Here is a 25,923-nt window from a genome sequence, read left to right as displayed (position 1 = left end):
CGCGGACTACAACTCCCATGATGCCGCGGCGCAGCAGTCGCTTCGGAGCGGCTTCTTCGTCGCGGCTGGAACGGCGGAGTTGGTAGTCATGTTGGTGTGAGAGCGCGAGGGAAGGGCGGCGACTTGTGTGCTGTGGGGGGTTGGGCGAACGGGAAAGAGAGGCGTGTGTGTGTTTGTTTCCACTTCACGGTGTCACAGGATGACAGCCAGCTCAGAGAAGCAAGACCGAGCCGAGGCAGAGTTGGGCTGGATTGTAACCGTTAAAACATGTAGTAAATATCTTATATACATCTACAACATTTCCCTCCTTCCGTTGATCCTATAGCTTTAATCCACTTTAAAACTTATGTGATAGAAAATGTTTTAATAACTGATTATTATATTTTACTAATGTAATTTTCTGATTTAGATTATTTGGAAATAAAGTTATTTGAGCAGATGAACAGATAAATTACATGGGGATGTGGATTAGAAAATAGTTAGGAAATCAAGCAAAATCAAGGATATAATTGTGTTTCAGTGTTTGTGTAGCTAAGGGAAACACATGAATTTTAAATATAAATGGCAACAGAAGAAGCTGAATTCCTGATTTTTTATGACAATTTATGGTTTATCATGGTTTTAAATATTTGTAGTATATTTGTGTAATATATTAATGCATATTCTAAAATAATATGATTGCAGTGGTTGGTTTCATGCTTTTTATGTATTTTTGATTATTGCTCCCCGCCTCATTTTCCCAATTTAAAAAGGGCCATACCAGTGTAACAGCTATATTTAAAAATTGCAGTACTGGACAGGATGCAGGCCAAAGGTTGAATCAATGCTGTTTAGCAGGAAGGATGCACAGAAAACATAACTAAAAAAGTTATTTGTTGCAATAACTACATAAAAGTTTCTTGTTGGTGTAAAAGTCTGGAACAGAAGCCATGTCTCTCACCCACGCAACAAAACATCCCAAGCTGCCAAAGGGAACTCGCATCTTAAATTCACCCTGACCAACGACTACGTGTCGACACATTGATGTATTTGTCGGGTACAGGTCCTGTGGTGCTGTGGCCCGTGGCCCAGGCGGGGCCGCCCGGTACTGCTCACCATTAATCTTTATCCCGGATTTGTTAATGTGGGGTTGGGAGTGTCACTTACATCAGTAGAAAGCTGTGGACTGTGCACAGTATGTGAATTACACACATTTCCCTTATTCATCTGCAGTCGAGATGCTGTTACAACCGCCCTCAAGGGAAGAGGCTCACCTTCTTTTCCGAAGGCCCACCCACTCTATGATTTGTGGCACCGCTAGTGCATTACAGTAGCAAACAATAGGCTGTCCTCCTCAGAGAACCATCTCCACTCTGAGTCAGTGACTTCAGCCAAGTGCAGTCACAGCCCTGGTTCACTGAGCAGAAAACATCATTAGCAGGCAGCCAAGTGAGGCTATGCCTCTGGTACCCAGGAGAATATTTAGTCTTGTATACTGTCTAAGTTAGTAGAGTATTATAGTGTATTTATGTTCCTACATTTGCCTGCATGCCTGATCCTCCAAAGAAACTTCACTGCTTTTAACTTTTTAAGAAGTTCTAATACGCAGACATTTATAAATCTTTGATTTTAAACGCCCTTATTACCTGTAGCCTGCAGGACGCGGCTGCTCACAGCAGGCCTCATACACAACCTGCTTTTTGTCTGCTCAAGTGCTCGCAGCCCAAGCATGTTTTCACAGTAGCACCGCACACCCACACCTGTGGTGGCCCAGAAACATAGCCTGCACACACGCACCCGCGCACACATGCACTGTAATTACTGCGGAAGCCAAGTGCCTTGTGCCCGCCCCCTGGGCCACTGGCAGTGCGTTGCTAGGCAACGAGGCCTGGTCTGAAGAAGGGGTGTTGTCTGTCTGTATGAGCATGTGCGCATGTATGATGCTGGTGATGGCAGGGGGTGTGTTAGATAGCAGCCTGTAGTTTGGTACATACATGGATAATTATAGGAAGGTCAAACTACAGGGATGTATGCACAGCACAATTAAGACACTAAAGCTTAACTGCATTTATAGTATTGGTAAAGAGATTTTTCAGATCCTAAAATGTCATATAATTTTAGCAAAAGTGGGAAAATCATAAATAGACAAAATAGGAATGTGAAGAAAGTAAAAAATGGATTTATTCCGCCAGTTCGCGATGCTGCCACCAGATGGCGCCACGTGCCAGAAGTAGATTTGGAAAGCCTTCCATTGAAAGTATGGCCTCCCTCTCCTCCCTCATCATACTGTATGTCAAAGTAGGTATACTACAATAAAGTAAAAAACACATATCAAAGGTTTAGAATAAAAGTACTTCTTATGCACCAAGGTCATGTTTTTATGTAGTATTTTCAGTATAAACAGAAGCAAAAAATTACATAAATGTCCTAATGATGTAATTAGATAAAACTGTAACTTTGCATTATGCTTTGTTAATTGTGTAAAGCAGCACAGACTCACAACACTGACACACAGTACCAATACCTGAGAACTAGAGCTTTAGTCATACTTTTGTGTTTTTTGATCAGCCTTGCAATTAATCAGCTGTCTTTTACTGGCTAATGTTAATTTAAAAAAAAATAAACATATATGGTATGTATATGTAGTATTTCTTTCTGCTTTAGTGGAAGCTTTGAAAAAATAATAAAACTTTTAAACAAAGGCACAAATCTAACTTGATGCATTAATTATTCTGTTGATTATACGGCCATGTAAGTACAGATAAGCTCATGAAAAATCATGTAAGTTAAGTATTTAAAGTTTTAAAGGTCAGTGCAAGCAGAACTTTGAGAGTTTTGCATTGATGTTCTACACATTCCCGTCCCCCAAGTTAGTGTGCGTCACAGATTTTAGGAAGTAGAGTTCAGATCTTGTCTTTAAAGCAGCACGCGCTAAGCTTTGCGTCTCTTCACATGTGAACTCCAGCTGAGAGAAAAGCAAGCTCCTTTTCTTGACTGTTGCTGCCCTAAAACACTTGAAATGCCTTGGCTCATCCGTCTATCGTTCATGTGGAGGAAAATATGACGGTTTGACTCAAACTGTATGTACAAATGAGCTTATGGATCTAGGTTAGTTTAGGTTGAGTTTAAATTAAATATAATAAGTCAGGCCTCACACTGTCCCTCTGATTGACGGGAGACAGGTCTGATGGATGAGACAGGTAGTTTACTGGTCACTGCAGGTTTCATGAATATGAAACATTAAAATGCACCGTTGAACGAAAATTGAAAATGAAGTTAAGACAGAGCTGTGGAGCGTGTGCGTCGGCATGCGTTTGTCAGGCGGCGGCGGCGGCGTCAGGATGTCTCCCTCACCTAAAGGTTAGGTTGTAAAGACATAGAGATTTATGACTTGTACCATGACTTATTGTTTGGCAGGTTCCTCTGTTGCTCATACCACTGGTTCGTGCGTGCGCACAGATTTGGAGACGTTGACGAGCGATAGCAGACACATTTCACAGACTGCAGATGTGACATCATAGGAAGATTTTCTAAACATTTTGTTGGCGAAAGGTTTAAAAACTAAACTCAAAGATGTTTATCAGTCCTTGATTAGACAAACTATGAGGTTGATTTTGATCCTAACATTGTGGGGATAATGCTAGTTTATCAATATGTGTTACAGCTCTGAGAGCCAACATGGGAGTGAGTCACAGTCCAGGTATTGACTCAGATGGAGCAGTTCTGAGATGAAGATGTCCAAACGTCTTAAATGCCGTCCAACTCTGATCAGATGTAATTGTTTCTGGTCTTTGCTGCCAAATGAGGTTTGATCAGTTGCTCAATTCTTGAACTTTACTTCTGTTCAGTCTTCAAATTCTGTTTGTCTGTACCTGTGAGGATTATCAGAACCCCAGGTGATCCCTCAGAATCACATCCTGTATTTTGTCACGTATCTTGGTAGACATTCATAGTGTAGCTAGTCAGCCTGCACTCATCAGTTTGTGCATGTAAACCTGAATGAGAACAGATGATGTCACTCCTCTGATATGTCTCCTCTTAACATGTGACATGTGGCATATACACAGAATGTGCATGTGAGTATGAGCAACTATAGGTGTAGTACTTTAATCACTTTCTGCTGTCACGTAAATCATGCTGTGTGTGACTCCAGTAGCTGCAGCAGATGTATCTGGCATGAAAAGTAGATTTTGTAAATCCTGGAAACGTGACACATCACATTGCGCTGAAGCTCCGTGACGGCTGGCAGTGTCTCGCTGTAATGATAGCTGGGTGACTGATGCTTCCTGATGTCTAATCGGTTGTGAAAACAACAGGTTTGTCTCGGCGGCCTGGTGCCAAAGGTGTAGGTGGGACATGTCAGGGTGTTTTTCCATTTTCCTCTTTGAATGGAGAAAGCTCTTTTTTTAATTGTAGGGTATAGCATGATTTCAGATAGTTTCAGTTGTCTATTTATTGTTATTATATTGTAGTAATAATCATCATAATAACAGAATCCTTTGCTTCTTCGTCTCTGTACCTTTCTACAGGCATTGTCAGACTCGGAGCCGGGTGTCACCTATGCTGTTGCAGTAAGTTACACGCGATACATACCTGTGATTAATAAAGACACGGCCCAAATACAAAAAGCGTTCTACTCGTCAGATGCCTTTGACCTCACCCTTCATAACTTTATGTCTGAAAATGTTACAAGACAGTCTGACGCTGCTGGAGGACAAAACAAGTCTATTGCGTGTGTGAGAAACAAATGAGGTGTGTCTACGAGATGCTAATGTGGCACATTCACACAAAACATTTATTAAATACAGTCTGCTTGTCTGTAAAAATATATAATATTTGTTCGTGTGTGTGTGTGTGTGTGTGTGTGTGTGTGTGTGTGTGTGTGTGTGTGTGTGTGTGTGTGTGTGTATAATCAGAAGTCATGTTTTCTAAAGAAATTCTTTCACAATTACCCGCATCACCCAAATGGTGAGCAGAATGTTAACCGTGGTTGCCATGGCAGCGACGAGACAAACATCCAATCAGTGGCCGGGCAGAAACGCATTCGTTGTGACATAAAAGATGAAAAGCTCGAAGAACGTCTGTGGCGAAGAATCGTCCTTTTTGTTCGCTCAACTAGTCGCAGCTAAACTCACAGCGTACGTTTCGGAATCCAAGCGCTGAAAGGATCCAATTCAGGCTCTGAGAACCTGCCGAGTAGTGGTCTCCGGCAGCACCAGCAGCCTGAGGTCATGCGGACTGTCAGCCTCTCTTCCAGCGTTTTAAATTACGATATAAAGTTCTCTGGCAGCAACTACGGCGTGTGATAAGTAATGAGGCCAATCTCTGTTTTAATTAAAAATGACAAAGTATGAATTTTCAACTTCAGCCATTTTGGTTTTAAGACATGATTTAATGTAAAAACATATTAACAATGTGACTGACTTGAACTTAAAAGGGAAAAAGGGCATGTAAATGGATCAAAGAAAGGCTGAGCTTCACCATCCAATGAGAATATGACAAGACAATGTTTATGAGGCAGCTCTGAAGAAGACGAATGTCACACGAGATGTTTTTCTCCTAAAGTGCCTGAAAAGCGTCTTTTTGTCTGTACGCTGATCAGAGACCTATAATCAATAAATCACATTTAACACATTCTTTGCATTCAGGCTAAATATACGACACCGGGCTTTATTGCAGTATGTCTTATCACTGACATGTGCGTTATGATTGATAAACTGACAGCCAGCATGTAATATTCAGCAATTATAAACGCTTTAACAACCGCGAGGCCGAGAGCTGAGTCTAATTACAAGCGCTGCGACTAACAGGCCATCTTCAAAGACTACACCTTTATGACCAGTATGTGCAGAATGCCTGCGCAAGTATTTATTACGCGCACTCAAGCGAGCGCTGCCCTCTTTTCTGCGTTCGTGTTCACGTAGCGGGTCGGATCTGCTCCACAACGCGCGTCCAGGTGACGCTGGGACGATTAATGAGGGGAACCGGTCGTCCTGCAGGTACCGGACGACCCCAGGAGCCCCTGAGGGCGAGAGATGAGGTGCTGTTTGTGACATCAGCGAGAACCGTGCACTCGGAGTGAACCCCGGGTTCGACCGTGACCCCATAAATCACAGCCGTGCACCAAAAGCGAGAAAAGCCTTGGAAAATGAAACGCGCCCTCCGTTATCGCGTCGCCGCAACCTCCCGGTTGAAGCCCGGCCGAACCCAAAGACGCAGAATTAAGCAGAACTGAAGCGCTGTTAGAGTGAACAGGACCCATGCTGGGCTTTCAGACGGCGCGCGAGCGTGTGTTTAAACGTGGCCTTTGAAGCTAAATGTGAAATGATTAAGTCCGCTTAGAAGTCTGGTGGCTCTTCGCCGCTCGCTGCCGGTGTGTGCGTGCGTGGGCCTCTTTGAAGATGCCCCTCTAGTATGAGCTCAGGAAGATCTTAGCGGCGGCGCTAAGTGGAGGGTGCAGCATGCCATAAAAATCAAGATAAGTGTGTGCGTGTGCGCGAGTGCAGGACCTGACATGACTTGCGAGCCCGGTAGAGCTGACGCCAAGCACTTGTTCCTGGCTGTCTGTGTGCGTCCTGACTGACAGCCCAGAGGCTGTGTGTGTGTGTGTGTGTGTGTGTGTGTGTGTGTGTGTGTGTGTGGTTGGGTGGGAAAACGAAAACGTTTCATGTTTGACGGGAACCATCCATAAAACAGCAACCATGAAACGGCCTCAGAACCACCTGAGCCTGGTCAGAGCGAGCGGGCAGGAATGTGAGAGAGGCAACATGAGAGAGAGGAGCAGGAAGGAGACCAAAGAGCGGAGGATTTGCACTGACCTGCATTCTTTTCTCTCATCTCTTTCACGCCTCCTCCCTGCCCTGATTGATGACCATGTAGAGCAGGATTTGTGTGTGTGTGTGTGTGTGTGTGTGTGTGTGTGTGTGTGTGTGTGTGTGTGTGTGTGTGTGTGTGTGTGTGTGTGTAATTGCAGTGTAAATGCTGTACTTTGGAGCTAGATGTGCACACCATGTGATTAACCGCTACTTGTGTCGCAGGCCGCCGCCGTCTTCGGCCACATCTGGGGGTGTTTTGCATTTCTTTGTGGAATAAATTAACAATTTGTTGCACGGCAATTAGCATGAAAAAGCAAGCAGCTTGTTTCCAGTCAATTTAACACCGAGCCATCGCTCCGTGCTTTTCTTAACCCTCTCACTTCTTCTGCTCCCTGCCCCCAAATTTTATGGCAGGCATTGTGGCGAGGTGAAGCGTAATGAGTGTGAGGAGCACTGGTTAACTGGCAGAACTGTGAATTTTGGGTGTGTAGTTCTCTAGATGTGTGTGTGTGTGCGTGTGTGTGTGTGTGTGTGTGTGTGTGTGTGTGTGTGGCTGCAGGAGGGTTGTGTTGGAAAATGCTTTCTTTTTGTACAGTTTGAAAGGGGAAGGTCTGAGCAACACATAAGTTAATTATTATATAATATGATACATTTTGTATGAAGAAAGGAATATAGTCTCAATCAGTGTTGTGAATTAAAAAAAAAAAACATTTAGGTAAAAATACAGGATATTAAGTTTACAAACTGGGTTTCACCTTCCACCTTCTTTTTGCCTGATCGTCTTCTGGATGTTTGTCTCGTCACTACCATGACAGCCACAGTTAACATTCTGCTCACCACTTGGGTAAAACATGACTTCTGATTACACACACGCACGCACACACACACACACACACACACACACACACACACACACACACACACACACACACACACACACACACACCTCTGAGATGACCTAGACCTCCCACGCTGAGGTAGCAGTGATCAGATACAGAAGTGCATCCATCAAGACTGAAAGTGAAAAATGACGCCTGGAAGTGTATGATTATGCTTCTGGGCTTCCACGCATCAATCAGCGGACACACACACACACACACACACACACACACACACACACACACACACACACACACACACACATACACACACACACACACACATCTGACCACACATTAAACACAGAGGAGACGTGGAACTTGAAAAATGAACAGGAGTAAATTAATCTCCTTGTCTGAGCTGTGTGTTGGTTAAAAGCGGAGAGAAGGATGAACAGTGTTATTGGTGAAGAGAATCGAGATCCTGGTCGGAGCAGGATTTAATCAAGGAGCAGGAGTGTGTGTGTGTGTGTGTGTGTGTGTGTGTGTGTGTGTGTGTGTGTGTGAGTGAGTGAGTGAGTGAGTGAGAGCGGGAGTGGAGTGAGTTATGTCTGAGTGCTCGTCAGTGCAGCTGGAGCTAAAGGACATCACCAGCTTCAGTTGGGGAAATATTGCAAAAGCTTTAAAAAACTGTGGAAAAATCAAAACATGTGTGACGTGTCGTTCCCGCCTTCATCGTGTGCTCCTCATCATCTCCTCTCCCTCTCATCACCTCTTCAACACAGCGCTGTACACTTGTGTGGGACTGCATGTTGAGCGTGAAACACGCATAAGTAAATACACATTTGAGTAAATGTTTTAATAGCAATGCACACAATATAGTTTTTAAAAATTGTTTATTTTCAAAAATCATACGTTTTGATAATGTTGGGAACAAGCTCTATGTGAGACCTGACAGCAAAAGTTGGGTTTGGGCTTAAGCTAGAAATAGAATAAATAGAACCAATTCAATCAGTTCTGAGAAATTAAGAGCATTGTTAAGTTAGTGGAGGTGAAAAGACTCAGAAATATGAAAAAGGCCTGAAATGTACAGCTTTTGACAGCTTGTGAAATTGAATGATTACAAAGAAGCATTTTTTTACGCGAGATCCTTGATGTAAGAATAAAAGCTGCTGATGTGCAGCCGGCATTCCCTCGCAGATAGCTCCTCCTCCCAAATAACGGCATTTAAAGAAATCAATGACCGCTCCACCTTCGGATGCATCTCATTTAAATCTTGGCAAACAAAGCGACTCCTGTGCGGAAACCTGCGACTTTATGGTCGGCGGAGTTAACAGACGCATGATAAAAGTTGATGGAGGAGCGAGGAAGGCATAACGCAAGCTGTGTGTGTGTGTGTGTGTGTGTGTGTGTGTGTGTGTGTGTGTGTGTGTGTGTGTGTGTGTGTGTGTGTGTGTGTGTGTGTGTAGCCCAGAGAGGCCGAGTGGGAGCTTTTCATCCACTCCAGTTACTAATCACACTCTCATTCTCTCTCACCCCGCATAATTCCCCCCCTTCCCTTTATAAATCTTTCTTCTCTCTCCACCTCTTCCTCTCTTTGTGAGGGCAGAGACAGCAGATGTGTTGGCAGGTTAAATGACCCCGGTGATGTATGAGTTAACAAACCTCAGACATCCATCAACCACAACCCGTGTGTGTGTGTGTGTGTGTGTGTGTGTGTGTGTGTTTTTAACAAAGAAAGTAAAGGAGATGCTGCCCATGAAGTGCAGCTTCCATTCACTTTCAGTCTAAACCCACAGCACAGGCTGCTGCACCTCTACTGGTTTATGGGTCCATCCTAGTGTGGGACCAGTCTGACCAGTGGCTGTGCGTCTACTGGGACAGGACCTAGAGCAGAGAGAGTCGGTTTATGTGCGCGTTTGCATGACAAGAGCAGCTTTCAGTCCTTATCGATCCCTTATTATAAATGAGATGAAAGGGGCCGTCGTAAATCACGGAACGTTTTCATCACCGCTGCCCCAAACACGCTTCTCGGAGCCGCCGCCACAGTCGTCCGTCAGCCGCGCGCTGACAGACAGCGGACGTGCCCTCGCGGCGCAGTAATTGCAGGAAGCCGGGGAGGAGGCGCTGCAGGCGCATCCTGGCACGCGGCTCACCTGGACGACTCTGGTAGAACGGGTTCCGTTCGTGCGCGTGCACGGCTCCACGTCCAGATCCGGGTCAAAGGGGTCGATTTCACGCAGGTCGTTGATCACGAGAGCAGACTTTTAAGCCTTCGGTTCTTAGGTTTCTGTTTTTTTACATTACATCAGAAGCCCCGTCTTCACGTTCAGGCCTCTGCTGAAGTTTGAGCGGCGCTGATCCCCCCCCCCCCCAAACCCGCCCCGAGCTCATTAGCTCCTTCCTTTCGCAATGAATATTTTGGTGTCATGTTTAGCAGCCTGTCTTTTGACTCCGCGATTCTCCCGCTAATTGTCCCAGCAGGGCAGCGGACCAAGATGGCCGCCGTGCCCTCTGGATCACCGCGGCCTAACGCGCCCAACAAAAGCACAGATGAGGGAAAGCAGCGCGGAGAAATAAAATACTTCACCCATCCCTCTCCACGACAAGTGCCAAATCTTCATTTCACCTCCTTTCTTTCTGCCCTTTCTGTCTCAGCGCCCACGGAGTGGCTGCAAAGCACACGACAATCTGGTTTTGTTGTCGTTCGATGGCGCGTGATAATGTGGTCATTATCATCGCTAAGGGAACAGGTTGAGGCTCAGGCCGGGTTTCACTGGGGGCCTTTAAAGCACACCCATATAAACACACACACACGCAGTTTCAGTGTGGGAAAAGAATGCTTCTAAACCAGAGACAGCTGTTTGGGTGGCTGCTCGGGACAGCGATCTGCTCGGAGGGAAGATGGCCTACTGTAAACTCCACCTGTCACACCTCAGGCTATGGGACACACAGGGGCCAGTGTGGGAGCCTGTCATTTTGTCTGGAGCAACTGGGAGGTGTGTTCTGCGTTGTGTGTGGGGACTTTTCCAAAGTGAGACCAAAACAGATCAACACTTAGATCACAGCACCCCCAGTAACTGACAGGAAACCGCTCAAAGCCCTTTAATGTTTTACAACCTAATTTCAGAAAATTCACTTAATCGATACGATTCTCTAAAGTACTTGACTTACATTATGTTACATCACATCTGTGTGTGTGTGTGTGTGTGTGTGTGTGTGTGTGTGTGTGTGTGTGTGTGAGTGAGTGAGTGAGATAGAGGGAGGTAATTAACTTTTTCCATATATTGCTCAGTTGACTTAATTCAGCTTTGTCATAGGACCAGAGACATGAGAAACGGGCTGAGGCCGTTAATAGCCAGCAAATGGGGGAAACTGATTAAGTTCTACTGTTTTATTAAATTTGAAATTCAAATGAAACGCTTCCTTCATTTTCGCGGGCACATTGAAATGCTGACGACCCTTTTTTTTTGCCAACTATTCAAGATTTACCTGTTTATCAGCCGTGCATTTGAACAATTTACATAGGTGAGAAAGGAAGGATGTGTTTTCAATGACAACATTTGTTTTGAGCTGAATGAGCTTAGATTGTAGAGGGAGTGCCCGCTCCCCCCCTGCCCTCCCCCAGGGCCGACTGGATCCGCCCCAGGGACAGGATGGGACGGACCGGGCGGCCTCTCATTCATCAGCCCCTGCCTCTGCACGGCTTCATCATATCCAGGGGACAAAAAAAACAAAACAAACACGTGACACATCTGCAGAAATAAACAAACAAACTGTTGAACGCGGTGACGTGGATGCTCTCACTTTCATTCCTTAACATTGAGCAATGCTTTTCATATAAAGCTACTACAATTATTACATTACGCTGCTGGTCGAAGGTGGTTCCCATTAATCGCCGCTGTTGTCCCGACTGAAGTATTACTGACCCACTTGTTGCGTATGGAGGCGTTGCGAGGTGCCCTCTGATTGGTCCTCGGGGTGTCAGCGGCACTTCAAAGCGGCCAAGACGCTACAACTAGCACGGCAGCCAGGGAGGAAACAGACTCATCCCATCCAGACGCACGCGGACACGCAGCTGAAGACATCGGTGCACATGGCCGCTACACTGCTGGGGGTGAGTTCACTTCTGTTTATATTTGCTGAAACAGACTGAGTCAGGTTAGACACATTTTAGATTAGTATTAATTCAGCCTTCAACCTTATTTATTTTTACATCTGCGCGTATTTACGCACACCGCGTTGAACCCGGACTCCGTCTAAAGTGATCCGCTCTCTCCACAGGAGGAGCCCCGCTTGGGCAACACGCCGCTGGCCATGCTGGCCGCCACCTGCAGCAGGATCGGCGATCCCGGCTCCTCGTGCTCCCCCGTTCTCCCCGACGGAGCCCCGGGACTCCTCAAAGGCTTCTACCCGTGGAAGAGGGGCGCTCCGGGCGGCCTGGGCGCCAGCCTCACCACGCTCGTGCCACCCGGGACCCCCAGGAGTAACGGGAGCGGACTGTCGGAGCCCTCCAGCGCCTTCTCGGTGACCAACTCGCTGTTTGGAAACGAGTTTTCGGTGTATCAGCCCTCGGTGGCGACGGACAACACTGGTGCCGATCCCGCGAGCGCGCAGCGATCCGCGTTCCTTTCTAAATTCCCCCCCTCGGTCGAAGGCATAGCGGGCGTGTACCCGAGGATGCACTCGCACCCCTACGAGTCGTGGTTCAAGCCCATGGGAGACGTGGGCAACGGGTCTGCGGCCTGGTGGGACGTGGGCGGCAGCTGGGTGGACGCGCAGAGCCCGAGCGGCTTGGCGTCTCCTCTGAGCGGCTACTCTTCTGACTATAGCCTCGGCACCGGTGCGTCCCAGCACCTGCTCCCCGGCGCGCAGCACCTGTTCGATGGATTCAGACCCCCCGTCCCCGCTCCCTACTCGGAGCCCACGAGCACGGGGGCGCCGGCGCCGTCGGGAGCCCCGGTCGCCCCCGCGGCCCCGTCCTCGCGCTCCTCCTCCAAGCGCTACTCCGGCAGAGCCACCTGCGACTGCCCGAACTGCCAGGAGGCCGAGAGACTGGGCCAGGGGGGGTCGAGCCCGCGTCGGAGGGGTCTGCACAGCTGCCACATCCCGGGGTGCGGCAAGGTGTACGGCAAGACCTCGCACCTGAAGGCGCACCTGCGCTGGCACACCGGCGAGCGGCCCTTCGTCTGCAACTGGCTCTTCTGCGGCAAGCGCTTCACGCGCTCCGACGAGCTCCAGCGGCATCTGCGCACGCACACCGGGGAGAAGCGCTTCGAGTGCGCGGTCTGCCGCAAGCGCTTCATGCGCTCCGACCACCTCAGCAAGCACGTGAGGACGCACAGCGCCGACGGCGCGGAGGACGGCGGCGAGCAGCGGCCCGGCAAGGGGAGCGACACTGACGTCAGCCTGTCCGGGAGCCCGAGCCAGTCCCCGGGGCTGCACGTGCGTCCGGCCGCCCAAGCCGCCGAGGGACAATGAACGAAGGCAGCCGGGACTTAAACAAAGCAGCACAGCGGCATTCGACTACACCGAACAAACCTCCGTGGACTGAAATGGCACTTTAATGAACTCGAGCTGTGGATCAACACTGTGTCCTTATACCTCAAATAACCACAGAGTCGCATTTGTACCTTCTTTAAAAAAAAAGGTTTCTTTTCTACAGTTGATCAAATATTTTGTTATTTTAAAATACGTCCTGTGCGCCGTATTTATTTGAATTAAACAGAGCATTAATGTATTTGCCTGGGTTTTTTTTTCGCACTTTTTATTGAACATTATAACATCGAAAATAAAATAGTCCTCTGCCTTATTAGCCGTAACTGGCATCAATAACATAAGCGAGTAATTTAATTAAAGTAAGAGTTAATTTAATTTGTACGAGTAGAGACTTAGATAATTGCATCATAAAAATCATATTAGCATCATATTTTTTTTTCTAAACAAAAGAAAATCACAAACATTTATATTAGCAACTTTCCATATGAGAACGTTTTTAAATTTCTTTTTATTGTGGATATGGATTTATTTCACAACATACGAAGCGGGTGCAGCAGACACCACTATTAAGTTCTAAACTAAAACTTGAAGTTGGGATTCTGTTGTGTTGGAGTTTACTGAAGATTACAGCAATTTAAAAAATGTAAAACTGAATTTGTCTGATCAAATCATAAAATGACTTCAATTACTGCACTACCTGAATCAGTGCATATGGCAGTACATCTGTACAGTGGTCAGTAAAACACTATGCCCCACCTAGTGCCAGCGTTGTACCATTACCCAATATGAACTGGAGAACCCTTTAATTTAACCTTTGTCCTATAGGTCAGTGTCAGTGCTTTTGTTTTGTTTGCTTTTTAATAGAGTTTTTGTCAGGTCTAACCGATAATACGTTTGAACTGTAGACACGATGTCACAGAAAAGCCACAGAGCTCATAAAAGAAAACACATTTTATTGTAATCAAAAAAATCATGCTACACAACTAGTCACATTAATTGAGAGCGGAACTACACAAAAAAGTGCTATTGTTACTCAGTTTCTACTGAGGGGAGATGATTATTACCTTATTGCTATCGTTAGGGAGAAAGACCGGCCTTCGTACCGTACTGACTGCCTGTAACTCAAGTAACAGTCTCATATCATAGCACAGTTACCAAATGTCATAAAAACAATATATATATATAGAATCACAATAAATAATCATTAGTGTTCCTGACTTACAGTAAAACTGAGCAGCTATTGCTGTAAACACTGTGTTAAACAAATCAGGAATGGGAAGCAACTATGGCAATAGTGCTCTGGATCCAAGGGATCAGTGCATGCGAGATGCGAGGAGTGTGAGTCTGCCTCTGATCTCAGTACCTTCAGCCCTCATTTCTACGTCCGCTCAGGGTTTAGAGTCTAAGCGCATCAGTTAATGTACAGTCGTGGATGAATTAGCTCTGGAATGGTCAGCAGATATGTGCACACGCAGTTCTCGCTGTAACAGAGGTCAAGCGTTCAAACATTAAGTCAGTCTGCATTGTTTTGGAATGAGAAGTCCACCATCGTGCCAGTATTGTGTTACATTAGCTTAAAATGCACACAGATGCGTCTAATGCTCCACAAACAGCTCTCTTTTCAGTAGTACAATGCAAAACAATTGCTCAAGTGCAAATCTAACCAGAATAATACCCACTGATACTCATATTAAACTAAAAGAACACTCGTCATGATAGAAAAATGGAAATAGGACAATGTGGCTGATCAGTTAACAAAGGAAATGCAACAAAAACGTTTGAGAGAAGGTCATGTCTCCAGCTGACCACTAGGGGGCGGACTTAGACAGGAAATGAGCAAAACTGTAGATGTAGCGTGTCAAAGACATATGAACCATCAACTATAGTGTTGTCCTGTAAAATTATAAATAGAAAGCATGGGGATGCATCCACCTATGCACACACACACACACACACACACACACACACACACACACACACACACACACACACACACACACACACACACACATGTAATTTAAAGCACTAAATGCCGCATGGCTAAAGAGTAAGGAAGCATCTCCCATTACCCTGTGAAAAAGTAGCCTCCCTGCTGCTACACATGAAGAAGAGGTGAGGGGCGCGTGCTCCCTGTTTTCGTCTCAGTCTCCAGGATACTGGCCGCATCAGTTACACAGTCTATGACAGTTTTGCCAGCTTGTGTTATAAATACCCTCGCTTGGAGGTTTCATAGTTTCGTTTTAGGATCATCCCTCGCTTCACATACAGTTTTTTCGCAGAGCTGCAGCAGCAGAGGACTCGCCTTTCAACTCAGACCCAGGTCTAGTAGTCGAGCGGCATCTTAGGCACGTGGATGTGCATCTCCACGGAGCGGTCGGGTGGATGATCCCGCCTGTAGGTGACTGTCTTCTCATTGGTTGTGGGAATGTATGAGAGATCCTGAAGGGCGAAGGCAAAAAGGAGTCAGTGAAATAACATCAACTACAACTAAAAAGTAAAAAATATGCACTTATCATACCATCTAACAGTCATAGATATTATACAGGATGGATTATGCAGATGGATGAGGCAGCACCTTTATGACCTTATGTGAAAGTCATATGACAACTGTGGTTGTATGATTGAAGTCTCGGTCATACTGTGCTAAAATATGTGCTGAGTATAATAATGCTAAATTCTTTATGTTTCCCAACCAGAATTACACAACCTCTGGCATTTTTCAGGCCACAACTTCCCGAAGTTGTTGTATTTGTGTTAAGTTGTTGTTAAGGTTGTGATGACATCATGCCCCCCTTCATTACAAGGTGTTTTCAGCCTATGAGTGAAGTCTAAATGACTCAGTGACTCAGCTTCCAGCCAAGAAGTCAGGGTTAATGGTTCAATAGCTTCTGTAATCACTGAGGGACTAAGCCACAGTCTCTGACAGCACTGCTGTACCCTTTCTAACCAATGCTTGCAGTCACTGCTAAATCGGCTCGTTATGATTGGCTTCCAGACGTTTCCTGAACTCCCCGACCACCCTAAGCACACATGGAGATCTCCAGAATCTCCCCCTCATTCAGATTTCCATCCGTTCCTTCTCAGAGGTGCCGTGCATCATTTTAAGGTCACGATCCTGGATGCGGTGGACGGTGAGCTGGGAGTTGGGAGGAAATGAAAACCGCAGCTGTACCTCCGCACTCAAGCTGTTCATCGAACAGTTTCAGTGGACAGTTTATGAAATGTCCTAAAGAAATAGGTTCCTGCCGGATCAGCAAGCGTGTGTGGAGCAGCTCACCTTTCCAGTGCAGTGGTAGGCGTTCTGAACACTGCCCCCTGGTGGTCGGCCTTTCTTCTGTAGGAGCAGCCGGGACACGGCGACCACCACCAGGCCGCACATCAGCACACACACGAACACACTCAGGAAGGTGGCCACGACACGGCTGCTGCCGCCACAGTCTGTGGGCAACGAGGCACAAATGAGAAATAAAGACTTGTCTTGTAGTTAGGAGTAAAGAGAGTGAAGGAGAAAACACAGTAGTAGTGTAATGAATACACAGTGTTCAGCCAGTGGCAGCTGTACCAGCGGTGCTGCACGGCGGTGTGTGTGTGTGTGTGTGTGTGTGTGTGTGTGTGTGTGTGTGTCTGCTGGGGAGCATGTGTGAATGACGGGTTCGTCGTTCAGCACAAAGAGTCCAAAGAGCGGCCTGACATTTTGTAACGTCGTTGCCATGGAGACTTGGCCCCTGTTGCACCCAGGAGGAGTGGGTGTGTGCAGGAAGAGAGCGTCCCGATGGGTGGGTGGGGGGGGGGCTGAGAGGATCGGGGGAGATGTGGGGCGGGGGGGTGATGCGGTGCACAATGAGGAGTGCTGTTCCAAAAGTTGGGAAGGTGGGGGTGAACTGTAACAGTTAGATCTTAATAGTGTGTGTGTGTGTGTGTGTGTGTGTGTGTGTGTGTGTGTGTGTGTGTGTGTGTGTGTGTGTGTACGGCTGAGAGAATAAGCTAATATAAGATACAGCTGTAGCTCTGACAGCAGGCTTGCTGACTCTAATACACCAGGGTGCCGTTACGCAGCAATGGCAGCAACAGAAGGGACTGGATGAAGCTGTGTGTACAGTACATGGGCTCAGTGCAGCCACTGCGCTCACACTGACGTGTCAAGGTTGACATGAGGCGCGTGTTGATAATGTACCGTACCTGGCCTCGTGCTGATGTGCAACTGGGTGTGACCGGCCAACGAGCTGGTCTGAAACCGATAGCGACAGCTGTCTTTACTGACATACAGACACTGGAGCCTCCTCTCCCCCGATTGACCTGGAAAAGGAGAGGGAGAAACACTGTGAGGCTGAAGCCATAAACATGAATTAGATCAATGCTTTATACTAAATATGCGGACATCTCATTGTTTCTACAGCTGTACTGGGATCAGCTCATTTGTACCTGGTTCATCAGCCATGTAGTCCACCAGTGGGCCACAGGTGCTGTTGCAGCGTCCGGCCTCTGTGGACGTGAGGCCGTGAGACAGGTGGCAGTCCACACACTGCCTGGAAGAGAGACGGGGACCCACCATCACAATCCACACCTTCCATAAACACGCCCGTGAGCGCTCCCATCAGGCCTTGCGGCCGTAACCAGAATCTGCTAGGTACCAGTGGGATTGGCAGCTGCTTTGACAGGCGGGACATCGTTCGCAGAGGTCTCCGGAGTATCGGGCGTCGTCGCACACGCACTTGCCGCACGCGCACTTGCCCCGCCCACTGCAGAGCGAGCCGTCGGGTGATTGACAGGCCGCTTTGGAGACGGGGCATCCGCAGCTGCCTCCGGCCCAGCCGTCCTCGCACGCGCACTCGCCCGACACGCACAGCCCCCGACCTGGAGGGACGGACGCAAACAGAGGAGAGCGTTAGATCTGGATGCACTCATTGACTGGACGCCTCTAATGGGAACTCTCGTCGGTCTCACCTCCACACAGCAGCCCGCCCTCGTACATGCAGGAGAAGTCGTCCATCTCACAGTGTTTCCCGTATACCTTCCCGAGCCTGCTCTGCTCACACACACACCTCCCGCACTCACACGCCCCTCGACCCGAGCAGTCCACATCAGAACCTTCCGCTCTGCAGCCCCGGTCCGAGTCCTTAATCGGCCCGTGTTCGGGCCTCTGCTCCCGGGCCTCTTTGCAAGGCGACTGCTCGTCGTCGTGGCAACGGCGGGCGGCGCCGCAGCTGCAGCGGCACTTGGAGTGAACCCGGACGACGGCGGTTTCGTTGTAGCCCACGGGCCGAACCGTCACCGTCACGTCTTCGTCTCCGCCGTCGTCCGGGCAGGAGCGCAGGGCGACGGTGACGTTGAAGTAGACCTGCACCAGTAGACGTGACAAGTGAGACTGTCTGTGAGCACAAACGTCTGTTTATGTGGCTGAGGCCAAAGCTCTGACTTGATTTTTATCACACGTCTGGTAAGTGAGGGTACTTCCCATAATTCACTTTAATCCACCCATGGATTCCTGTCACTCGGTACAATAGAGTTGCTGTGAAGCAGCGTTTAAGGATCTGGGCTGTTAAAAGCCCCCAAATGTTAAAGAGCAGAGGACGATCACAGGCAGCAGAGGGAGGGAACCAATATTAAATGGAAAAGCAGCCTCTGCAGCAGCAAAGCGTATGTAGATGTCTTTTAGGAGGTAATTGGAACAGTTATGGCAGCAGAGCATGTCCTGGGGCCTCTTTCTAAATATAAATGGCCTACTTGGGTGTTTAAAGGCTGGTATTAGGTAAGGTGAGGAATTTAGGATAAAAAAGTCATGGAATCACATGGAAATGTTCTCCTCCTAAACACAGCTTCTAATCGGCTCAGCTCAGATTATTCACCAACTCCTTCCTGTCACGTAAGCTAAGAGTGATGTAAGTGTCAACATCATCCAGCGCAGCCAGTAAATGACCCCTGTAGCGGGTGTGATTGGTTTCCTGTTTACCGTCTGGCCCGGCTGCACCCCGGAGCAGCTCCGGTCCTTAGCCGCGGATCCGTCCGGACACAGAGGAGACACCGACACCCGGTACCTGCTGGCCGCCCGGTCCTCCACAGACACCACCACCGCCACCTCCGACAGCAGCCTCTGGGCACAGCGGCGGCGAGAGACACGGAGCCATATCAAATTCACCGCCCGATATTAAATACGTGGGAAAGTGGGTTGAGGTGAAGAAAATGGAGGGGTTTAAAAGTTTAATGAACACGATGATGATCAGCCGGAGTGAGAAGTGCTGAACCAAGAGAGACAGAGAGGTCTGTGATGGATTAACGTTGTCACATGTCCCCAGGAAGCCCCCATAGCCAGCCTTTGTGTTGGTGTTGGGGGGTGTGGGAACGAGGAGGTGTGGCCAAAAATAGCATCTTTGTATTCATCCTTAATTAGGACACATGGTTTCTGTGGGGATCTGACGCCAGTTACAATGTGCGCTTGTGTTCGGGCTGCATGGAAGCAGCGCGGACGCTCACCGGCTTCCGTGGACACGGCAGATTCTCCACGCGAACAATGGAGCACTGTGCCCCTCAGGCAAGATTACAGGCCAGGCACACACACACACACACACACACACACACACACACACACACACACACACACACACACACACACACACACACACACACACACACACACACACACAAACCTCTGGCTGATCTGTGTTTTCTGTGGCCCGAAACATCGACTGTCCTCGCTTTTCACAACTTCAGCATTTCCATAAGCCTTTTTTGTGTTCCCTCGATCCAAGAGCTTCAGTGAATCGGTCGTAGCAGTGATTCACAGCAGGAATGTGTTATTAATCACCCCGTATCATCAGAAATAACATACTGAACTAGGACTGCGTGGGATCATGAATTCAGCTCCCGCGGTGCAGCTCACGCCGACCGTTTGTTCATTTGTCCTTTACTTTGTTTACTTATAGAGAGATGAGTAGCTAGCGAGTAAAGTATAGCGGGTTAAATGTACCTTATATGCATCCACCACCAGCTGGAGCAGGTTTGGAGCCTGGAAAAGGCCCAGCTTTCCCAGGTAGGATCCAGGAAGCAGACGGACCAACTCCTGCACAAACAACGAGAGAGGAACCTATTACAGTTCTCTGCACTGGCACAAATGCAGGTGTCCTGTATGTTGATGTGTGAGTGACCCGTTACCTCGTACCACTGGTACCGCTGCTTCTCCACAGCAAAGATGGAATAAATCTTGTTTTCCAGCAGCTTGTCGGACAACTGGCCCACACTGGGATGATCCTGGGAAAGAGAAGCCAGACGTTCAAACCCATCGAGCCTCTCTGGACCTGCGAGCGCCGACCCGTTTCAGCCGCTCCGTTGCCCTCACCAGCCTGGTGCTGCCCGCGTAGACGTCGCCCTCCAGGTGGCACAGGCCGTCGTGCGGCGTGACGATGCCGGCCAGGCGGCCGTCCAGCGCCAGGTGGGACGGCTGGTCGGTCATGAGCAGCAGCAGGCGCTTGGCCTCCGGCCTCCAGCCCACCGCCCTCTGGCAGCGAGACGGAGAGAAACGCAGGTTTGAATCGCGGCCAGCCGCTCCGCGTCTTCCCTTCAGCGAGTGTAATAAGCGGTGTCATTTTTATGATCCTATATTACTCATCAGATGCTCTCCCGTGTGCGATTTATGCCTCCAACGTTTGCGCTTGTGGTTAAAAACTGCACATTCGAACGTTCCCCCGATCTGAATCACATTAGTTCCCATGGCGATCGGCTCCTTCTGTAATCCCTAGTTATAGAAAAAGCAGCAGTAACTCTTCCGTCAGCCACAAAGCCTCCGTCTTTACCCCCGTGACTCCTCGGAGACAGTGTGAGAAACTCAGACGTCTGAGTGAGCGAGCGTATGTATGTTTAACGTGACCTCAGTGAGCTTATAAATAGGCCTGACATAATGGAGAATCTATTTCAAGGCCCGCGGCCCCCTGCGGTGCTTCCCCCCAGGGCTGCTTACTCAGGGGCCCTCCTGTGGAGTCTGTGTAAGAAACTGTGACTCTCTGTGCACGGGTGCCATGCCCCATTAGTTAGCAGGATTCCAGCATCCGCTGACTCAGCGAGCCACCTCCCAGAATAAACCCCCCCTTTCACCCGCCCGCAGACGCCGCAGACGCGGGCCGCGACGCACCTGACAGACGGCGGCCTGCAGCATGGCGTCCAGGCCGCCCTCGGGCGTGTCCATGTTGCCAGAGATGCGCTGGCGCTTGACGACGCGGGTGAACTCGCTCACGTTGCCCGTCATGCTGAGGACGTGGTGGAAGCCGTGGGCCGGACGACAGCGGATTTGATAATCGCTTGGCGAGAGGAAAATAGAAGAAAATTATTATTATTATTATTATTATTATTATTATTATTATTATTATTATTATTATTATTATTATTATTATTATTATTATTATTATTATTATTACTATTATTATTATTATTATTATTATTATTATTATTATTATTATTATTATCTAACACATGCTCACCTGCAGGGGTTGTGGAGCTTGGAGGGGTGGACGTTGATGTAAGGGGAGACGGGTTTGTCCACAAATGAGCCGAAGCCGAGCCAAAGGTCAGAGGAATATTCCATCATACGGAGAGACAGAGCTACGCCCACCGTCTTCAACTGGACCGGGTCGGGAGCGAGACGAGAACGGGAAGGAGGACGTTAGAGGTTCTGTTTGACCCTGGAGAGCGAGCGAGTGAAGCGGCGCCGCTCACCTGATCCAGGTGTTCCTGCATGGACGCCGACACGTCCACCAGGTAGTAGAGATCCACAGGGTAGCGCTCCAGCTGCTTCACGGCCACCACGAAGCTGGCCTCCGAGCCTGAAACACACACACACACACACACACACACACACAATCAGCTGTTTCACACCGTGCCGGCGCCAAAGCGGACGCGGGGGGGGGGGCGGCGCCGACGCCTGATTCCACCCACCTGGTCTGAGGGCGACGGCGACGTCCTGCGGCGACACCTGCGTGCTGCCGAGCGTGGCGTTCACCTCCACCTCGGCCCGCCAGCGCTCCACGAAGTCCGACCCGCAGCCTCGGCGGAGCAGGTTCACCGCCAGGTCGCAGCGCTGGCTCGGCCACGGCCCGTCCAGGAAGTCCTGCGGGTCACGGGCAACTGGTGACTTTTCCAGAGTTTTAGACTTGAGAAAAACAAACCAGGAGCAGTCGGCGCAAAGAGAGCGGAAAAAGGAGACGAGGACGGAACGAAATGCCTCCAAGTAAAAAGGGAGTAATAAACATAATACACATAAGCCTCTTTAAAGATAGAATCATGATAATGGCATTTTGGGACAAACAGAGGGAACTCAATGCCACATTGTCAGCTGCAGACTCAGGTCAAACGCTTCATGGATCCAAGCGTATTCTGTAGAATGTGAGTTGGCGCAGCTGTAAACCTTCCATTTGTAAAACAATCACATAACTCATGCTCTGAACCGACGCAGACAAGGTCAGAGGGAAAGTTTCCCGGTTCCCAGTCCTCCTGTTCTGCTGCTTTCGTTTCTTCCACGCTCAGGTGTGGGAGGACACGCCAAGAGCCGGAGGGCAGAATATTTTAGTTCTGGTTCAGTTCACTGGTTCATGAATAGAAACTGGTTTCAATTTTCAGTTCTGTCACCGTGAGGTACTTTCGTTTGTACGAGAGCCTTTTTGCAATTCCGATGTAACTGGCTCTGGAACAGGGAAAAGAAGAATGTATTCATCTGTCTAAGATCTACAATAATCTCTGACCTGCTTATGGCATCACTTAGAAAAGGAAGGTCCCGGTGGAGAGAATTAAAGTTAGATTGACTTATATATTAAATTACTAAAATACGTAACATGATTGGCTTTGTGTGGAACAAGTCGGCCTCATACACAACGGGTGCAACAATCCAATACGACATTGTCACACTTTGCAGCTTTGAGGTGGATTAAGGACCTTTGATCCCCAAATGAATGGGAAACACTCACAATGCAGCTCGAGCGCTGGAACCATGACAGCAAATCATTAATCGCCTGTGTTTTACTTCATTGTCGGGTCTGGCTGGTGTGTTGGTGAAACCAAGAAAAGGGGATAGAGCGTTAAAACTGCACTGCTGCTGTCGGCAAAAAGGGACGAAACCGCAGTGACCAGAAAACATGTGACCAGAGAGTGAACCTGAGAGGTCCACGCACTATTATTCATCCCATTTATCTCATCAGATGCCGGCTCCCGTTGCCGTTACGTGCCCTGCGGTAACTCTGAGTGGCAGGAGGTCCCAGGGTGATTCCAGGGACTTCCCGGGACACAGTTTGCCTCTTCTGCTGGCAAGAAATGAAAGTGGCAGGATGTGAACGCGCATATTTACAGCAAACTCACCACCCGTTCATTTTAATCTCCTGGCTCAGTGACTCTGCGTGTGTGTGTGTGTGTGTGTGTGTGTGTGTGTGTGTGTGTGTGTGTGCGTGTACACTGGTGTGTTTGAATGCTTTCACACACCAGTGAGCCCGGATGATGTCAGATAACTGTGGGGGCTCTCGCGGTGGGAAAGAACCTGGAGTCTGTAAACAGGCTCCGGTGCAGGTCGGTCTGAGGCAAAGCGCTGACACCCGGCAGAGACGAGCACAGATAAACACGCGGCTTTCAAAGAAGCCCGGCGATATGCGGGACCGTTCAGACTAAACACACGGGCGGAAAGTGGCCCCGTCTCCGCCGCCGCATGAGAAAGTGTGCGTGGACGCGTTCACACAGGTCACAGGGCAGGACCTGAGGCTGCAACGTACGCATTATATCCACATCTGAGGACGGTGGGTTCTTTCTATAGCACCAACACACACACACACACACACACACACACACACACACACACACACACACACACACACACACACACACACACACACATTCCTACCTCCTTGAAGCACCAGCCACACTGTGGTCCGCGTTTGAGGCACTCGGAGCAGGAGCTGATGGAAGGAGACCAACACACACTGTCACCTGTCAGGAGAGAGAGAGGAGAGAATGTGAGCGGGAACCGAGGAAACTTATCAGGAAGCCTCATCAGCACTTTTCACTCTAGCTGCACAAATATGCTACTCTGTTTATAGCAACTAGCCACGTTGGGAGTGAGAACCACTGATTACATAGATCTGCAGGCTGACGCAAGAGGTCACCCCCTGATTACGCATCACAGGTTCATTCTGACAGTACAATAAAAAAAAAACTCCCAGATCTTTGCGAAAGCGAAGCCAGGTCTGTTTTGTACCTGAAACAACAGGGAAAAAGCATCGACCCCCGCAGAGGTCGCAGATGATGCGGGGATGCGAAGATGCGCAGCGGAGAAACCAGACCGGGGCTAATTCTGAGGACATGACGTAATCGACCGTGACCGTCCACTCACCGGCGCCGGAGACCCCTGCGCAGATCGCGAGCACCACGCAGCACAGCAGGAGACACGGCGGGACGCTGTCCGCGCGGAGCCACCGAGTCATGTTATCCGTATCCACGCCGGCAGCGAAGCAGCAACGAGGCACCGGAGACACGCGCTCTACGGAGGACACCGGGGACCGCGCGTCCGCCGCTGCGCGAACAAAAGCCGGGGGTGCCGGACCGAGCCGCGGGGCATCGTCGTTCCACCCGACAACCTTCTAATCCCGGGGAGTTTTTCGTCAAATCAGCTTAAAAGCGCGCGGCAGAGTGCGGCGCGCGCACGTCCCTCCATCCACACGTCCGTCCAGCCGCAGGTGTGCTTCGCTTCCGGCGACGGTGCCGCGGACCTCACTGCTGCCGGCGGCGCGTCGTGCCGGGACGGAGCGGAGACGAGTTGGGCGCGCGTGCGGCCGGCGGCGCCGCGTGCGGCGGCATGCTGAGCGAGACGTCCCGCGCTGGAACCGGGAGAGAGCGGCCGCGTTCTCGAAAAACCGCCGCTCTGGGTCACGCGGGTGCCATGGCAACGTTGCCGCTGCTGTTCGAGAGCGCGAGCCGGAGCGTGTGAGTTCGAGAGGGAGGGGAAGCGACAAATAAGGAGAGGGAGGAGAGAGAGAGAGCGAGAGAGAGAGCGAGAGAGCGAGCAGCATTCCAAGTGAACCGTGCCAGTGATGTTTATATTGCTGCTTTTGGGAACCATTTAACAGCACCGAGGGCTCCTGTGTGTATGTATTTAGGGGCTGGTGCATAATGGATGGATGATGGGGAGGGGAGAAAGGGGGCGAGGGGGGGAGGTGAGGTCAGGAGCAGAGGGGTTCACGAGCTGGTGCTAAAGGAGGAGTGGGGTGTGTGTGTGTGTGGGGGGGGGGGGGGGGGGGGGGGTTCCATTGTGCAGAGATTCCATTGACATGGAGTAACCTCGCTCCGGCTGCTGCTCTGAGCAGGAGCCAAGGCCTCGCGGAACGAGCCCGCGTTAGAAAGCACCAAGCAGCCAAACAAAAGCCACAAAAGCTCGCCGGGCTCGGCGCGACCCACCCCCCCGTCTCCCGTAAGTGCCCCCCCCCCCCGCTCAGATTCTCAGATTAAATAGACATGTTTCCCTTGGCAGGTAGCCTAAACAGGGATCAGTGCCGAACACTCCAAAGCAGAACCCAAACTCACACCAGCCTCTTATCTGCTCTGCTTGACCCCGTCCGTCGCTCGGGAGCCGGGAGCGGGGACCAGCGGGTCTCTCTGCTTACACATTCAAGTGATCTGTCATTATTTTTTTTTTCGGGGGGGGGTGCGCATGCCAACACCTCCCCATCAGCACCCTCTCACCAGCCACCCTCAATTATGGTGATTATGCAAACACTTACCACGCTGTTTTCTGAGTGTGTGAAAAATGTGTGCGATCCAGATTCCGGGGACCCTCTCCACTCCTCTGGACT

General features: G+C 49.3%; 2 protein-coding genes and 1 long non-coding RNA gene across 3 annotated transcripts; 1 reads left to right on the top strand and 2 right to left on the bottom strand.

The window, feature by feature from the left end:
• Window positions 1-10,991: 10,991 nt before the first annotated feature.
• LOC129604891 (uncharacterized) lies at window positions 10,992-11,982 on the bottom strand. Its single transcript, XR_008696199.1, has 2 exons — window positions 11,849-11,982; window positions 10,992-11,764 (listed from the first exon to the last, which is right to left on the bottom strand). It is a non-coding gene; the product is annotated as an uncharacterized LOC129604891 (long non-coding RNA).
• On the top strand, window positions 11,161-13,352 carry sp8a (sp8 transcription factor a). Its single transcript, XM_029167264.3, has 2 exons — window positions 11,161-11,729; window positions 11,897-13,352. Exons 1-2 carry the CDS (start codon window positions 11,709-11,711, stop codon window positions 13,091-13,093), a joined length of 1,218 nt encoding a protein of 405 aa, XP_029023097.1. The 5' UTR covers window positions 11,161-11,708; the 3' UTR covers window positions 13,094-13,352.
• A 692-nt stretch (window positions 13,353-14,044) lies between these two features.
• itgb8 (integrin, beta 8) lies at window positions 14,045-25,073 on the bottom strand. Its single transcript, XM_029167127.3, has 16 exons — window positions 24,468-25,073; window positions 23,979-24,064; window positions 22,034-22,205; window positions 21,815-21,921; window positions 21,580-21,719; window positions 21,234-21,399; window positions 20,445-20,603; window positions 20,261-20,356; window positions 20,076-20,168; window positions 19,062-19,202; window positions 18,056-18,449; window positions 17,743-17,965; window positions 17,534-17,637; window positions 17,291-17,407; window positions 16,389-16,549; window positions 14,045-15,550 (listed from the first exon to the last, which is right to left on the bottom strand). The coding sequence occupies exons 1-16, from the start codon at window positions 24,556-24,558 to the stop codon at window positions 15,434-15,436; spliced, it is 2,367 nt and encodes a 788-aa protein (XP_029022960.1). The 5' UTR covers window positions 24,559-25,073; the 3' UTR covers window positions 14,045-15,433.
• Window positions 25,074-25,923: the final 850 nt, after the last annotated feature.

The sequence above is a fragment of the Betta splendens genome, chromosome 11 (genome assembly GCF_900634795.4).
Source record: "Betta splendens chromosome 11, fBetSpl5.4, whole genome shotgun sequence".
NCBI lineage: Eukaryota > Metazoa > Chordata > Actinopteri > Anabantiformes > Osphronemidae > Betta > Betta splendens.
The sequence above is the reverse complement of the archived record's forward strand: the minus strand, read 5'-3'. Positions and strand labels throughout refer to the sequence as shown.